At 39.3% G+C, this 15,499-nt stretch overlaps 2 protein-coding genes across 2 annotated transcripts; both read left to right on the forward strand.

Moving 5' to 3' along the window:
• The first annotated feature begins 278 nt into the window (after positions 1–278).
• ypel3 (yippee-like 3) lies at positions 279–4,385 on the forward strand. Its single transcript, XM_036589633.1, has 5 exons — positions 279–688; positions 1,926–2,044; positions 2,127–2,170; positions 2,265–2,373; positions 3,319–4,385. The coding sequence occupies exons 2-5, from the start codon at positions 1,928–1,930 to the stop codon at positions 3,406–3,408; spliced, it is 360 nt and encodes a 119-aa protein (XP_036445526.1). The 5' UTR covers positions 279–688; positions 1,926–1,927; the 3' UTR covers positions 3,409–4,385.
• Positions 4,386–5,877: 1,492 nt separating this feature from the next.
• On the forward strand, positions 5,878–14,722 carry si:ch211-11k18.4. Its single transcript, XM_036590521.1, has 12 exons — positions 5,878–5,995; positions 6,949–7,060; positions 8,805–8,898; positions 8,993–9,047; positions 9,136–9,276; positions 9,409–9,569; positions 9,726–9,824; positions 9,995–10,140; positions 11,014–11,185; positions 12,300–12,412; positions 12,494–12,578; positions 14,019–14,722. Exons 1-12 carry the CDS (start codon positions 5,878–5,880, stop codon positions 14,073–14,075), a joined length of 1,353 nt encoding a protein of 450 aa, XP_036446414.1. The 3' UTR covers positions 14,076–14,722.
• The last annotated feature ends 777 nt before the right edge of the window (positions 14,723–15,499 follow it).

Consider the following 15,499-nt stretch of genomic DNA (forward strand, 5'->3'; position numbering starts at 1 on the left):
ATTTATGACGTGTTCTTCTTGATGTCTTGTGTTTTTACTGTGTGGAATAGACTCTTGGAATCGACTCTATCGATTCCCGTCAATTGGAATCGGGATCGGATTCGACTCCTGAATTTCCGTAATCGAAGTTCAGCTCTTCCGTATTTAGCGAACGTTAAGTCATAACAAAAAAGGTGACTCGAGCCACAGGCAAGACTGCATTTGATTGGCTGACCCACAAACCTGAAGTCCCGCTTTGGACTCTGATTGGTCGACGGTGGTTTGTTTGTTTTTTTTTTTTTGGCACGCATGACGTATATGAAACTACTTCAGTAAACAAACTCAGCTGCGCAAATATTTTTTTCGGTTGCGACGTATTTCTGAGTGCTAACGTGACGGTTTTTGGATTTAACGTCTTCGTTTTTCAGTCACGTACAGAAATAAGCAGGGACCGCGCTGAAAACACGAACCGAAAAGGAGGGAAGTCGACGACAGCAGCAGCAGCAGCAGCGGCGCCTGCTTGTTTTGTTTGGTTGAGCGCTCCGAGTGCGCTGCTCGCCTCCACGCTTACTTGGTCGCTTGTTGCGGAATCATTTGTCTCTTCCCAACAGCAGACACTTCTGATTCTGATGCCTTTCCGTTGATCGGACATTATTCTGGGGACAGCCCTGTTACTCTACCCTCGCAAGTCATTTTAAATCACGTTTAGGTGAGTCGCATTTTCAAATATTTCAAATATTTAGACGGTTGTTGGCGCCTAAACGACATTAACGGTGCCACCTCGTACACTGTTTATATGTACTGTTTTCGTACCGTCGCTAACTGTTTTTAAAACCCCTTTTTCATTCCAATCCGAGACAAAATGGGTTTTATTTTATCCAAATGTGACAGTTGCTAGCTTGCCGACCTGCACTGACAGTACGTGTTGCTTCTTGTGTGTTAGCTGCATTGGCACTGAGGCCCTCAGGATTAGCCAGCAACACAGAATAACATTATCTAAATCATCTTAAACCGCGGGTTTGGAACACTTAATACTTGTTTTTTGCGGTATAGATTTCTCGTCAAGTGCTGCTTATCTCATCATGGCCTAAAATTCCTAGGTTGTACAGCTAAATCCTCGTTTACCCTCATTGCTAATGTGCCATATATGGAGCAGCTAAGTTAGCTGCAGTGAAGGCAGCCAAGCGAAGTAGGTCAGCTGGATGTTTTTCTTTTTTCCTGTCGTGTCACTGAACCGGGAAATGTACAGTAGCAACCAAAAAGTATTTGGACATTTGTGCCATGCATAGAAATTGTTTTAATTTTGTGCAAGGAAACCAAATGTTTATTTTGAACAGATCATTCCAAGACTGTAATTTGCTTATCCTTTCATATCCTTATCTTTTCAGCAGTTTCTTTGCAGACTTCTGCACGTTTGAATGATAAGTGCCTTTGTACACTTTTGAGTTCTTGATCCCATCAATAAACACAAGTTCACCACCATTGCATAATAAAACAGCCCCAGACTTTCAGGTTTATACCTCTGTGCTTTAGTGCAGTCTGTTTGGAGTTTTTTCTCCAGGCTTTCTCCGCACAAATGTCCACCATCGGTCTGATCTTTTCTCTGTAACAGGTATTATTTTGTTAAACATTTTATGATGTAGCCTAAACAAACTCTAAGTTTAGAAGTGGTTAAATGGATAAATTGTCTGAATACTTTTTGGGGCCTACTCTATCTGAATTTAGACTTACCACACAGTTTGTTGTTTCATATTTTTCATCACTTTAAGAGTCTTCCATGGAAGCAAACAAATTATATTCATAAAGTCAAACTTGTGCCTCCTGTATAAATCCTTTCTCTTTTTTGACTGTGAACCATTTACATGTTGTTGTTCTTCTTGATGATTTGCTTATGATTCTGGATTAGAATTCAGTCTGAGGACTGTTTATCTTTTGTTTTTTTCCAGCCATGGTGAAACTGACTAAGGCCAAAACGTTCCAGGCGTACCTGGACTCCTGCCACCGCCGCTACAGCTGTATCCACTGCCGCGCCCACCTGGCCAACCATGATGACCTCATCTCCAAGGTGAAGTATATGAATGAATACCTGAGCAGGTTAATAATAAAAGTGTTTGGACTTCATCTCATGGTTTTTTTGTACTTTGCAGTCGTTTCAAGGGAGCCAGGGACGTGCTTACCTGTTCAACTCTGTGTGAGTATCTGACTATACAGAGTCACGTATCTGAATCTTTCGCTGTCTTTCCGGTGCTGTAATGTATTTCAACTATTTGACTCTGTCATTTCAGGGTAAATGTAGGCTGTGGTCCAGCTGAGGAGAGACTGCTGCTGACTGGCCTTCATGCTGTGGCTGACATTTACTGTGAGAACTGCCACACCACTTTGGGCTGGAAATATGTAAGCACACATCATAACGCATTACCTCACCCCTGCCCCATACAAATAAAGGAAGCAGTCCGCATGAGGAAGTGAAAGTTTTTGTTGCAAAACACGTTATGGAGTAATTTAAAGAATTTTCTTTTTTTTTCCCATGTTATACATTGTTGAGAGTGGGCTTTGCATGTACACTCCTGGGCAAAAAAAAGTCAAAACATTAAGCTTCTAATGGTCTTAACAACAAATCATTAATCAGCAAATGACCAAGAATTAAGAAAATAGATAAAGTAACTTAGTATGGGCTAGCTTTTTTAGAGAAACCAGGCAGAAAAAAAGATATTGAACAGGCCTACAGTGAAGTGTTAAAGTCTAAGACTTTACGGTTTATTTTAATGGTAATGAAAATGAGATAGTGAGAAAAATGCTGTTTGTTCCCTCCATATTCAAACAGGCTCAGCAGCAGCAGAGCAACATTTGAAAATGTTAGTCCCAAGGAAAAATGTCAAGGTTTTTACAGGGAGTTTTAGACAAGTGATTTATAATCACTTTCCATGTTGAGTACTGAGAGAAGGTACAACACCCAAAAAACTTCTCCTTTTGAAAGTCCCTGTTAGCGTGATGATGCCATCTGTTGACGGTTTTTTAAATGACTAAAATATGCAAAGACAACAGTGCTGAAATGTAAAGCTTACCTAAAAAAATACTAAAATTCTTTGCCTTGGATGGCCAGCCATTCTCTGTTGTTGATTTCTTGGTATATACGGTAGCCTGTAAACGTATTTTATGTAAGCTTATTATTGTCAGCTTTTTCTTTTTTGGTTTTGGTTTTTGGCACAGCGTGTCCTGATTTTTGGCTTCGGCCAAGGATTTTTATTTCTGTGCATTCCCTTTTAAACACTGTATTGAAATTTCTGCAGCATGTTTTGCCTCTTTGACTTTATTATTTCTGTGTTTGTGTCTCTGCAGGAGCAGGCTTTTGAGTTGAGTCAGAAGTATAAGGAGGGGAAGTACATTATTGAACTTTCCCACATGATTAAAGACAATGGCTGGGATTAAGGCCTTCAGCGCTTGCCATCGTACTCTGTCCACAGCTTAAAGCTTTGTCAAGAACAGCATGATGCGCCTTTTTTTCCTTTCCTTTTTTATACATGTATATTATCTACATTACTATTGAGCACCTTTTTCCACTTTGATATCCTAATGCACCAGTTTTACATGTGAGGGGGAAGTGAGGAACGTTTTGAAGACCCATGAGAGATGGAGATGTACATACATGGATGTGAGAAATAGTGATTGTTTGCAGCCACTTAATCTCCAAAACCGTGTTGGGAATACACAAGTTCTCATTTCCAGCCCATTAAGTGCAATTCACAAGGCTGGAACAAAAGTTGAGGTCCAGTCACAAGTTTTCCCTTTTACTTTGCAGATTTAGGCTTAAAAGAACGAGGTAGTAATAGTGTGATTTATTTTTGGATGAAAACGTATTTTACTCAAATATCATTACGTTGTGGTGTTTGCCACTTGAGGTATCCCTTTTATTTCTGTGTGGAGTGGATTGAGAGACTAAGTGCAATATGTTTGTGTGCATGTGTGTTGTGTTGTGTTTGTTTGTTTGTTTGTTTGGGGGAGGATTGTAGTGAAAGGGTAAATATGCATTCCTCTTCAAATTGTTTGTGTTTGTTACAAAGGAATCCCAACAAAAGAATGGCTGCTTGTGTAAGAGATCAGAGCTAATCAGTTACAGCTTAAAGAGATGGTCTGCGTCTGACTTCTTGAAAAAGATTGTAGAATGTAATTGGGACTTTCGCTTCTGTTTGTCTTTTTATCTTTGTTTGTCTATGAGATCTGTAAATATAGTCGTAACGTCGAGCAGCATGTACAGAGACATTTATAATCATGTTAGAGGACACACCATGGAAAATGCTTTTGTGATTGAGTAGCACATGTCTTGAAATGCTAAATCATTAAAGTTTATTACATTAATCAGAGATCTTTACATTAAATTATGTGATGAATAAAACTTTGACTGATAACTCTTTTCTGTGTTGCAAGCATAAACGTACATACTGTGAATACACAACATTACAAATGAAAGATGTGTTGCCTGGGTAAAAACAAATTTGTGCGACTAGTATATTAATTAAATTCAGAAAATCTGGTCTAAATGTCGCTTAAATGGTCAAGTATGAAACAAACTTTTAAGCCAGCCAAAAGTCTTTATTTCTAAATGGTTAGAAAGATTTCGATGGTTAGAATGTTCTTTCTAAATTAGAAAATATGGGAGAAACATGCTCTATGTGTAAAATAATTTTTCCAACAGCATTATGTAACTCATATTTAATATTATTGTAACAAACCCTCAGCATAGTCATCGCCAACACCGATCAGGCATAACATTATGACCACCTCCATTTTTCTACACTCTGTCCATTTTATCAGCTCCACTTACTATATAGGTGCACTTTGTAGCTCTACAATTACAGACTAGTCCATCTGTTTCTCTGCATACTTTGTTAGCCCTGTTTTACCCTGTTCTTCAGTGGTCAAGACCCCCATGGACCCTCACAGAGCAGGTTTTATTTGGGTGGTGGATTATTCTCAGCACTGCAGTGACACTAACGTGGTGGTGGTGTGTTAGTGTGTGTTGTGCTGGTACAAGTGGATCAGACACAGCGGTGCTGCTGGAGTTTTTAAACACTGTCCACTCACTGTCCACTCTATCAGACACTCCTACCTTGTTAGTCCACCTTGTAGATGTAAAGTCAGTGACGATAGCTCATCTGCTGCTGCACAGTTTGTGTTGGTCATCCTCTAGTCCTTCATCAGTGGTCACAGGACGCTGCCCACAGGATGCTGTTAGCTGGATATTTTTGGTTGGTGGACTATTCTCAGTCCAGCAGTGACACTGAGGTGTTTAAAAACTCAGTGTCACTGCTGTTTAAAAACCCTACTTGGCCACTTGTTATATTTTAAACATCTGGTATTTCTACATGAATTGTTATGGCTGTATTGCTTTAAAAAATAAATAAATAATGCGGTGGGTCCACCAGACCACTGAGTAACAAAAACATCAACACCACACAAGAGTTAAGAATAATCCTTGTGTTAAGATGCTTTAGAGAAACCCAGTCCTGTTTAATTCCAGGAGATAAAGAGAGGGTGGAAAATGGTCGTGTAAAAATGAATTAAGACTGTTTCTGCTGCAAATGTGAAGAAAATATAGGATGCGGGCCCTTTAAACACATCCTGTTTATAATATATTTGTAGGAATAAGGCGGAGTTTGTTGTTAACCAATCGGATGAGAGCGTTGTTGCTTTTAAAACTACATTTCCCAAGGCTCTTTGCGAATACCGGTTGACGTGGCCAGCGTTTTCGAGCAGACCGGGGCAATTCAAACTTCGTTGGGAAAATAAGGGCGTCCTTCTTCAAATCTGCTCTTAAAGACTGTGTGGAAGCTACTCGTCCGTTTCTCCCAGACTATAACTCTGACCTCTGTGTAGTCTCCGACTGTTTTAGGGCTCACTATGTCCGGCAAAGTGAAGAGTCGGAGCGCGGCGAACGCGGACTCGGTGCCGGGCAGCGTATCCTGCGACGAGCGTATCCTCCGGGACTGCCACAACATGTACACCCAGCCGGACAGCGGTGAGCTCCACACTATTAAAATACAACGAACACTAATTTTTTTAACCTCAACTTTATTCATGTTGGACCGTTTTGTCGCATTAAGCCGTTGCTGCAAGCTAAAGCCGGTTAGCCGGCTAACGTTAATGCTCTACACGGTTCGTTGTAAATACTGAAATGAATGAAGTTCATTGTTGGTTTTAGTTTTGCTGTTTGGTCTGTATGCTGCTTTACTCCCGCCTTAGGTTAGCTTGTCAAAGCCAACTTACTGTTTTTAGTAATCTTCACCTTGTTATTATTCTACACTCAATGTATGAAATGTAACTATATCTTCCCACAGTTTTCGACCTAGAACCACGAAATTTTGCAGGATCTTATATGCCCAAATAAGTGTTTGCATTGTTTTTAAACGCGAAGAAAGTTACGGTTTTCATACAGGGTTGATTCAAAGACGATTTTTTTCCTAATAGGAAATGAATGGCGAAATGTTCAGAGTTTAAAATGTAACTGCCACAAATGATGTCACAGTGCACATTTCTCACATAGACACTCATTAAACAGTACACACATTCACACACATACACACTAATTAGAAAATAATGGATTTAAGGTGCCATTGTATTTAAGGTGCTGAAGGCTTTAAGGTGTACCTGTTGACAAAATATATCAGTGAATTTAAGATACCAGTGTATATAATGTATCAGTGGATTTAAGGTACTAGTAGGTATAATGCATCAGTGGGTTAAATGCACGAGTGGAATAGGAATATCACTGGAATAACTTTTCAATTAGCTGGCTTTGACAAGCAAATGTAAAGTTTGTTCAGGAACGTTCCGTTTCTAGTTTCACTTGTTTGTTTACTTAAAAGATTTCGGTTAGTCACATTGACTGTTCAGAAGAAAACATGTTAATGTTAGTAGGAGTAAGAGATTAAGACTCAGGTTTTAATCCCCTGCATGTTTTTTGCACTTCAGGACTAATAACAATAGCCCAGTCTGTTGGGGTGACCCTGCTGCCACCTCGTAAAAAGATTACAGTGATGCTGATGGGGAACCACTCAGCTGGAAAGAGCTCTTTTATTAACTGGTAAGTTATATGTATGCACTCTCTGTCATACTCCCTCCACCCACTATATTTGAAACTTCTACCTTGTACTTCATTAGAGATTCTCCAGTGTCATACTGGGTTTTGCTCAGCAGAAAATGCCAGATCTGATATTGAAAGGGGAGAAAAATCTTATCCAATCCTGTAACAAACTGATCCTGAAATAGCTCACACTCACATTGTGTGGTGATGTTGGCTGTGTATTTCTTTCTGACGGTTCAGTAGATTCAGAATAATGGTCTACTTTTAGTTGGTCATCTTAAGTGAAATGTTTCAGTAAAAATGAAATCACATTAAAGCTTAGTTTCGTTATCAGTATTGGTCAAGAAAAAGTGGTATTGTACCATTTCTAACCATAACTTCTACTTACTGTATAAGTGAACAATTACAGACTGTCATCCTCTTCCTTCGTCATTGAATCTGCCAAGATTTACAAAAGCTTTCCTTGGAAAGAACTTGGGAAAAGTCTTGAGACAATCACAAGAAGTTGTCTTTCAAGAATTGCACTTAAAATACACCAATTCTCAAATATTCTATTAAGAAGGTCTTAATTATTTTCTTAAGTAGGTAAAAGGTTATTTGTAGCCTATCAATATCATGTTATTTTACAGGCCACCTTAGACAGCACAAAGTGAATTTTGAGTCCGAGTTAAATGTAACGTGAGTTACCTGGATATTCAGTTTATTTATTTTGCTTTTGTTTAAAACAAGTATTAAAAAAAAACATGAACTAGAAGTTGACGATGGAGCAAATAGTTGGGAACAGGAAAAAAATCCTCCTTGGTCTGTTAACAATACTGGGGTGAAAACATTTTAGAGACTTACCTCACAGTCATGCCATAAGGTTAAGAAAGGAACACCACTTAGCATTGTTCTGAAAAGTGATGAAAGAAATAAAGAGAATTCTTTTTGAAGTATAACAGTTTATTTCCAGGGTTTTTTTTGTTTTTGTTTTTTTCCTTGGGACACTTTATTTCAGCACAATTTGGTAGTTTTATTCCCTTCTCTAGCATTCCAACTAAAGCTGTTAATTACTGGCAATGACTTAACAGATATGTTTTGAGTTGGGAAAGAAATTCTGCTGGACACTGGCTTTCCAAGACTGTTCGCAAGGATTGGGAACTGGAATTGATGACTCCAGTTGCCAATCCTGATCAATGAGTACATCCTGTTCTGCATGTTTTTGTATTTTCCTGCTCCAACACACTCCCATCAACTCAGTAAGGGCTTGTTAATTAGCTCATTGGTTGGATTTGGTTCGCTGGGAGCCAGAACACTGAAATGTGTAGGACAGGGCTACTACAGGACCATGGCTGGGGTCCTCTGCTTTAACCCATTCATGATTGCTCAGTTACTGACCACAGTACCACTGTTGACTAGATATTAAGTAGTGGATTGTTCTCAGCACAGAAGTGTGTGTGGTGCTAATACAAGTGTATTAGGCACAGTAGTGTTGCAGGTAGCATGCCATTTAAAAATATCCAGCCCAGAGCAGTTTTGTGGTTTGGCACTAATCACTGATTAGGTGTTGGCAGATGAAAGAGGCAAGTTGTGCATAGCCAGGTGTAGCTAAAAGGTAGGGATTTCTAATTAAGTGCCTGGGGAATCAGTAGCATGTCAGCTGAATAACTTCATGAGCCAGTGATTTATGCTCTGTGTGTATCTTTTCCCCCCTCTTTTCTTTTGTTCCTCTTTGTTTGTTTCTCATCCAAATATTTTGTCCAAGGTATATAGAGGAGCACATACAAAAGACTGGAGTTGCAATTGAGACCCAGGGCTTCACTTTTGTTACCAGTGGTCGTAAGAGGGAGTCACTTACGGTAAATACTGTTGCATGATTTTCTAATCTTACTTTTGTGTGGTGTTGGTTTTGGTTTTCTCTTTGGTTTTGACCTGTCCTGCTTGTTCCATTAGGGTAATGCAACCCTCCACCTGTATCCTCACTTTAAACCTCTTCAGGAGTTTAAAGGTTAGTTATCAGTGTCAGCTGTTCTACAAGCCTCAGTTAAATGTCCGAGTTAAACTGCGTGAGTTCTAACTATCTCCATCTCTCTCAGGCGTGTCTGAGTATCTTGGCACTGAGATCTGCACTTCTCGGCAGAAGCGTTTCAGCTTGGTGACATTTGTGGACACTCCTGGACTGGTGGACGGTGATATGAAGTACCCCTTTGATGTGGACCAGGCCGTTCTTTGGCTTGGTGAGTTTCTCTAACTGTAGCTTGTCTAACTGCCTCATCTCTTGACAAGTCGCTAGCTTTGTTAGCCTTTTTCACTGTTTACTAATGTGATGGTTATTTTAATGTGTTCATGGTCTTGTTTCGTTTCTCTAGGTGATTTGTGTGATCTGATCTTGGTCTTCTTTGACCCGATGGGGCAGGCTCTGTGCAAACGTACACTCAACATTGTGGAGATGCTCAATGAAAAGCATGGAGATCGTCTCCGCTTTTACCTCAGCAAAGCTGATGAAGCTGGAGGAGAGTCTGACAGACAGGTTTCCTCTTTTCTTTACTTTCCCATCTTTATTTTCCATTCCTTTCTCTCTTAATTTTGTTTGTTTCTCTTTTTTACCCCCATGTTTATGGTCTTGATTACTGGAAAAGTATTACCAGGCACATTTGTCCAACCTAATGTCAGATTGTTATTTCAGAGGGTGATGATGCAGATTGTGCAGGAGCTGTGCAAACGCCCAGGACTCAACAAGTGTGGTTTTGATATGCCCACTATTTATGTCCCAAATCCCAACAAGGTACCACCATGATACACATATTCTGTTATAGCTCATAAACCATTGTTTATGTTCTATACTTTACATTCTAAAAATTATGAATATTTCAAAAGTCTTTAGAATCTTGGGTATTAAGAAATAAATGTTACTTTCAGAGTTGATGTATTAACTGTCTCTGGTTGTGCCCGCAGCCCAGTCGGTGTGTCAATCAGATTGAGGAAGTGTGTCGCACCATAGAGAAGACCATCAACCAGACAGTACAGAACACACTCAACTCCCTGGAGAAGGACTGTGAGCTCATCTCTGAGGCAATTACAGACACACTCAACAATGACCGGTAACTCACTAACATGTTTTCCATAAATAGATCACTCTCTGATACGGAATGCCAAAATATAGTTTCTTTGCACCCAGTTCAGATTAGTGCTTTAATATCTATTATTTGCTGATACAACATCTACTCTGGTTTGTGCTTTGGTCCTTTTTAAGTAAGGTAGGCAGCCAATTACTTACAATGTTACACAAAAATGTCTGTCTGTCTGTCTAAATTTCATATAGTATTTCCCCTCTGCATTCTATTACTGCTAATTGCATAGTAGCTGCACACTCAAACTGCACCTAGCTTCATTTTGACATTATTTTGACAACAGATGACCAGCTTAACCTTAGTTGGAATGCTGATGGCACACATTAAAAGTGGCTGTTGGGCTGGTCTTGTGTTCTGCTCTGAAAATTTGCTCGCTCTACAACAGTAGTTTAAATGGAGTGTAATGGAATATTACTGCCTTTGGATAAATGTGTCTAGGTTGTTTTCAGATCAGGACATACCACCTCTTAATAAATAGATGCTTACAGACAGCAGTGCGTGTGGTGTTTCCTCTAGGATTTTTTTTCCAGTTGCAGTGAGGGGGTCAGGCCATAACAGCGTGTTAAAACCGTCTGAGTAGTCCACTCCAATGACGACCGTTTCATTTGGCACTTCAGCTCAACTGAGCTCTGCTCACCAACAATTTTGTATTTTTTGTTGATTTGCTTACTTCCTGTAACCATCATTTCAGATTAAAAGCTTTCTGCAGAGTTTGTGATTGCAACATCAAGACATTTCATAAAATTCTGATGCAGTGGCAATAAATTGAGCAGGAACACTGATCTAGTAAAGAAGATTAGACACAAGCAATTATCTCTTCTTCCTTGTGCTATTCCTGTGTAGACAGTGCAGTGTGGAGAATCGGCGGGCTCGCTGCAAGGGCTGTGCTCTGGGTCTGCTGGGCTTCACTATTCCCTTACTGATGCTGGCAGCCCTGGTGCTTGGCAGCCTCTCCAAGGAGGTGCTGGACCTGGTACTAGGAGCTGATGGCACTGAGGCCCTCTCACTATATCTGGTGAGTATGTGCATTTACTCATGATCCATCAGTATTGAGCATGGAGGAGTAGTTCATCAATTTCCAATATTTCACCCTTGCCCCAAACATGGTTAGTTAAAACATGTTTGGTGTGTCAAGTTTGCTTTTTTAGTTTTGCAGTGGAGCTGCAAGGCCATTGAAGTTGAAATGTAAATTTGTTGCTCAAAATCTTGAGTGACAGACTTGTTTTATTAGCCTTGTACCTCCATTGCATTGGAGCATTGAAGTGAAATCTGATTTCAGTAATGAAAATTAAATTATATAGTTCATTGTTCCCAGTGCTGCACTGTAATTACTGTTATAGGCAGTTTAAATTCATGCATGGCTAGTTAAGTTTAGTGAGTCGAGTCAAGTGTGTTGGAGTCTGAAAAACCCTACAATGTGCAGTGCAGGCATACTCAGTGATGGAACTGGACAACACTGATGCTTCAGTTGGGTGTAGGGATCTCACAATTACTCGATTAAAAATTGATTGATTACAAATGGTCAGTGATATATCTTGGTGATTAGCAGTTTGAGGGATACACTGACCTGAGGATATCCTGTTTAAAGCTGTTTGAGCAGAGTCTTCACAAAGGAAGAGCTGTTGGCACTCTGAGTGCATCACTGAACAAGAGGAAATGCACACCAGCAAGATCACACTAATGCACTTGTGTTCACAGTTACAAGTTGCGTTGTATAATGTAAGAGTTTTGATGCTGAATAGTTTGGCAGATAGCTAACAGGCTGCTGACAGACTCCAGTAATAAGCTAGGCTTTTTTTAAAGGGTTTACTGTTAAACTTACAAACATACGAAATAAAGAAAATGACACTTTAATGTCTGTTACAAGTTTCAAGTGTCATGTTTAGGCAGAGCTTGCCTAAGTGAGTAATTTGTAAAAATGAATCATTACCAACTCTACTCATGTTTAAATTCCTCAAGAAATGTATATGTACATGCTGTGCTTTGAATGTACTTTAGAGAGTTTAGATTAGGATTAGAGAGGTAGTTAGTGAGTGTGTGTGTGAGTGTGTGTGTGTGTGTGTGTGTGTGTGTGTGTGTGTGTGTGTGTGTGTGTGTGTCTTTTCCTCACTCTCTCTTTGTTTTGGCAGGCTCCTGTAGTGAGGGCGTTTGAGTCCGTGTCAGGGGAGATGCAGCTGTATATTTGTGGTGGTCTTGTGCTCCTCTCCTTTATCCTCCTTATCCTCTCTCGCTTCTCCTCCCGGTCAGTATAGTGTGGGTGTGTAAGTGGGCACATGTACACATGCTTTACATTCTCATACTCGTGTTTCTCTTCTCTATGCAGCACTAAGCCTACTCTTTCAGGAAAACAAAAGCGGCAGTTGCAGGAAAAGCTAGAGTATGTGCAGGAGGTCGTGAAGTCTAAAAAGGTAATATGTGTTTTAGTTCACCATTTTAAAACTTGCTGGCAACAGAGTTTTCCTTTCAAAACATCATAGAATCAGTTTGTTTTCCAAAAATACAAACAGCTGCTTTTTCGAAAGCTAACATGTCAACAAGCCTCTTACTTAGGCTTTGTGTTTCAAGTATTGATTGGAAAAACTACAGTATACAAAGTAAAAATGTTACATGCATGTCTAGAGCTGTACAATAATAAGCTATAACATGAATACACCACTGTTAGCTTGGTGCTAGCATGACACTGTGTAGCTAGCTAAAATTGGCTTTATTGTAGTGGTGGTAATCAGGTATGTAAAAAAAAAAAATAATAAAAAAAACTTTATCTACCTTAAAATCTGCTGTATATTGACATGTTGACATTGACAAAAACAAAGTTGATGCACTCACTTGAACAATTCATGTTTTGTTTTCTGTTGATACAAGTTGTGCTAGGTAAATTGGTTTACCTTTAGTTACTGCCAGCTCTTTTAAAACTGCTCTGAGGTGAGTTTTTTTGTTTTTTTTGTTTTGTGTTTTTTTTCCCCCCTCCCTTCTTTTGGTCAAAATAGATGACTACAGTGGTCAACTCTTTAACGACCTCGTAATTCGGATGATCCAGTGGTATTTGAGAGAAGAAAGTTCACAGGACAAAACGTATCGGGATCTAAACATTTTATTTAACACAGGGTGCCATAGAGGTGATTTTTAGAAAAACCTATTCATTCTGGCCATGGAGAAATGGAGCTTAGACCCGGAGTTCCTAATATGGGCATAAGAGCACGGCGCCGACTACAAAATGTGTGTGTGCTTGCTGTTGTGAGCTGCCCTCACAGTCTCAAAAAGAAGGTCCAGCTCAATGTTTGTCTCATGCAAAATCATTATACTGATGAAGATATGATGACAACAATAGATAATTCACTTACATCCTCAGAAGATGTAAGTTCTCTTTGAATACTCTTTCAACACACTCACAATCAGATTCATCTGCCCAGGGAAAGGGTCCACAGCACAACCAGCATTACAAAATGTTCTTCCGCATGTTCTGCAATTACACATTGCCTCCAAAGAGGTCTCCAAATCTTAGTGCAGCTTTAACATTTAAATAATGGAAAACTAAAAAAAAATGTAATTGCAGTAATGCCAATGGTCCTTTTGCTGCTTAAAAAATTACTTTTTGTGTCTACTTTTACAAAAAAGCTGATACTATGTTGATATATTACACTATTACAGTAGCTATACAGTAAGGTGCTTGATATGATATAATCTGCATGTACTGTAAACGCAGGACGCTGTATAAAACTGAAACACATTTAAAGTATCATACTGGCTTGAACACAGTACATTGTTGAAACTACAGAAATGCATTACAGTGAAGAGAAGTATATCCATACATTTTGTTTTATGAACTGTGTGTATTCATATGTCCACAGAAGGAGCTGTATGAGGAGTACCTCCGGCAAAGTGTTGGTGACCAGGATATGAACTAAGATGAGATTGGATTGGAAGGTCTAACTGATGACTGAAAAGATGGCTGTAAAGCAAAGAACATTTGAAGGAGTAGTAGAAAGGAAACCACTAAAGCACCACTAAGCATTACTGCACTGTAGAGGACCAATGGTAATAGACTTCAGATTTTCAGCGCCGTCTTCCAAAAATCACGCCTTACCAGCACCCTTTAGCTGTTATGGGGAAAACATTTAGTATTTTTTTTTTTTTTCCCCTAAAGCCAACAAAGTGTTGGTCAAGTGTACTGTTACTGTACACACTTAGAACATGTCCCAACCAAGGCATGCACTGTTAAATCCTGTATAGTTTGTACTAGTGTTTTTTTAAATGTCTGCCCATCAGACTGTCTACCAAATGTGCTATAAAGCTTACATGAAAGACGACATCATGCTTTTAGACTGGGCGCTTTGCCGCTGGCCTTTTGTGCATCAGTAGTATGTTTTAAGGTTACTTCATACACTGTGCTTAATGTTTATCCGTACTGTATGGTTTTAATATTATGACTACAATGACATGATCAGTGTTGAAAGGATTTCTGATACTTCTGATGCTCTGAGGTTTGCCAAGTTTTATTAAGCATAATTAGATGCATTTTGAATGCTTTTCTTTCATTTTTACCCTTGTCTTATTGTAGTTATTGTAACAAGTTGTAATAATAAACACATTTTGATCAAGCATTTGGTTGTGTTTTGTGTGTGAATTCCCTGTCCAGTTCAGAAATGGATTCCTTGTTTTTTTGTAACTGCTTGGTAAATGGGTCATCTGAAATATGTGAGGCCTCTCTAAAATTCCCTCTGGGGGGGAGCAGACTGTTTGCTTCAGTGAAGGAGATACAGCTATCTACTTCCTGCCACATTTCCAGGTAGTGACTGCTCCTGCTTAACATTTTAGGCCCATTTTTTTCCCTAGCTGGGTTTTGTTTCCCATGAGGGGGAAAAATATTCTCTGATTGGATTTCATACTGGGTATTATCAGGAACACATGTATGTACTGTTTGTGCTCTTGTACTTGGTGCCTGCTTAAAAGGAAATTCCACAATTCTGCATATTTGAGATCAACAGTCATTTAGGGTGTTTTGATGTGGGATGGTGCATTGTAGAGAAACTTACCAGCTCTGATTTCTTTACAGTGGTGGTGATGGGAACTGGGGGTATTTTACAAAGCAGGACTTCTCATTTTAGTCAGATAACTAAAGCTTAAAGTCAAGCCTGTCCGATAGGAGAAGTGTGTTTTTTTTTGTTTTTTTTTTGTTTTGTTTTTTTTTCAAATACGTTTTACAGCAAAACTAACAATTTGAGGCATCAGACATGGTATTCGTAACAAGTGTGTGTGTGTGTGTTTTCTGTGAGGCAACTTTTAAATTAAATTGAGTGAATTGCTCCAGACATCAGGTTCCTATCTCCAC

Source organism: Colossoma macropomum, unplaced genomic scaffold (genome assembly GCF_904425465.1).
Source record: "Colossoma macropomum unplaced genomic scaffold, Colossoma_macropomum, whole genome shotgun sequence".
NCBI lineage: Eukaryota > Metazoa > Chordata > Actinopteri > Characiformes > Serrasalmidae > Colossoma > Colossoma macropomum.

Excerpts from the sequence above, each read along its gene's own strand:
- ypel3 (XM_036589633.1), top strand. The coding sequence starts at position 1,928 with ATGGTGAAACTGACTAAGGCCAAAACGTTCCAGGCGTACCTGGACTCC. Across the intron at positions 2,045-2,126 it reads ATGATGACCTCATCTCCAAG|TCGTTTCAAGGGAGCCAGGG; the intron begins GTGAAGTATATG and ends TGTACTTTGCAG. Across the intron at positions 2,171-2,264 it reads GCTTACCTGTTCAACTCTGT|GGTAAATGTAGGCTGTGGTC; the intron begins GTGAGTATCTGA and ends CTGTCATTTCAG.
- si:ch211-11k18.4 (XM_036590521.1), top strand. The coding sequence starts at position 5,878 with ATGTCCGGCAAAGTGAAGAGTCGGAGCGCGGCGAACGCGGACTCGGTG. Across the intron at positions 9,570-9,725 it reads GAGGAGAGTCTGACAGACAG|AGGGTGATGATGCAGATTGT; the intron begins GTTTCCTCTTTT and ends TTGTTATTTCAG. Across the intron at positions 9,825-9,994 it reads ATGTCCCAAATCCCAACAAG|CCCAGTCGGTGTGTCAATCA; the intron begins GTACCACCATGA and ends TTGTGCCCGCAG.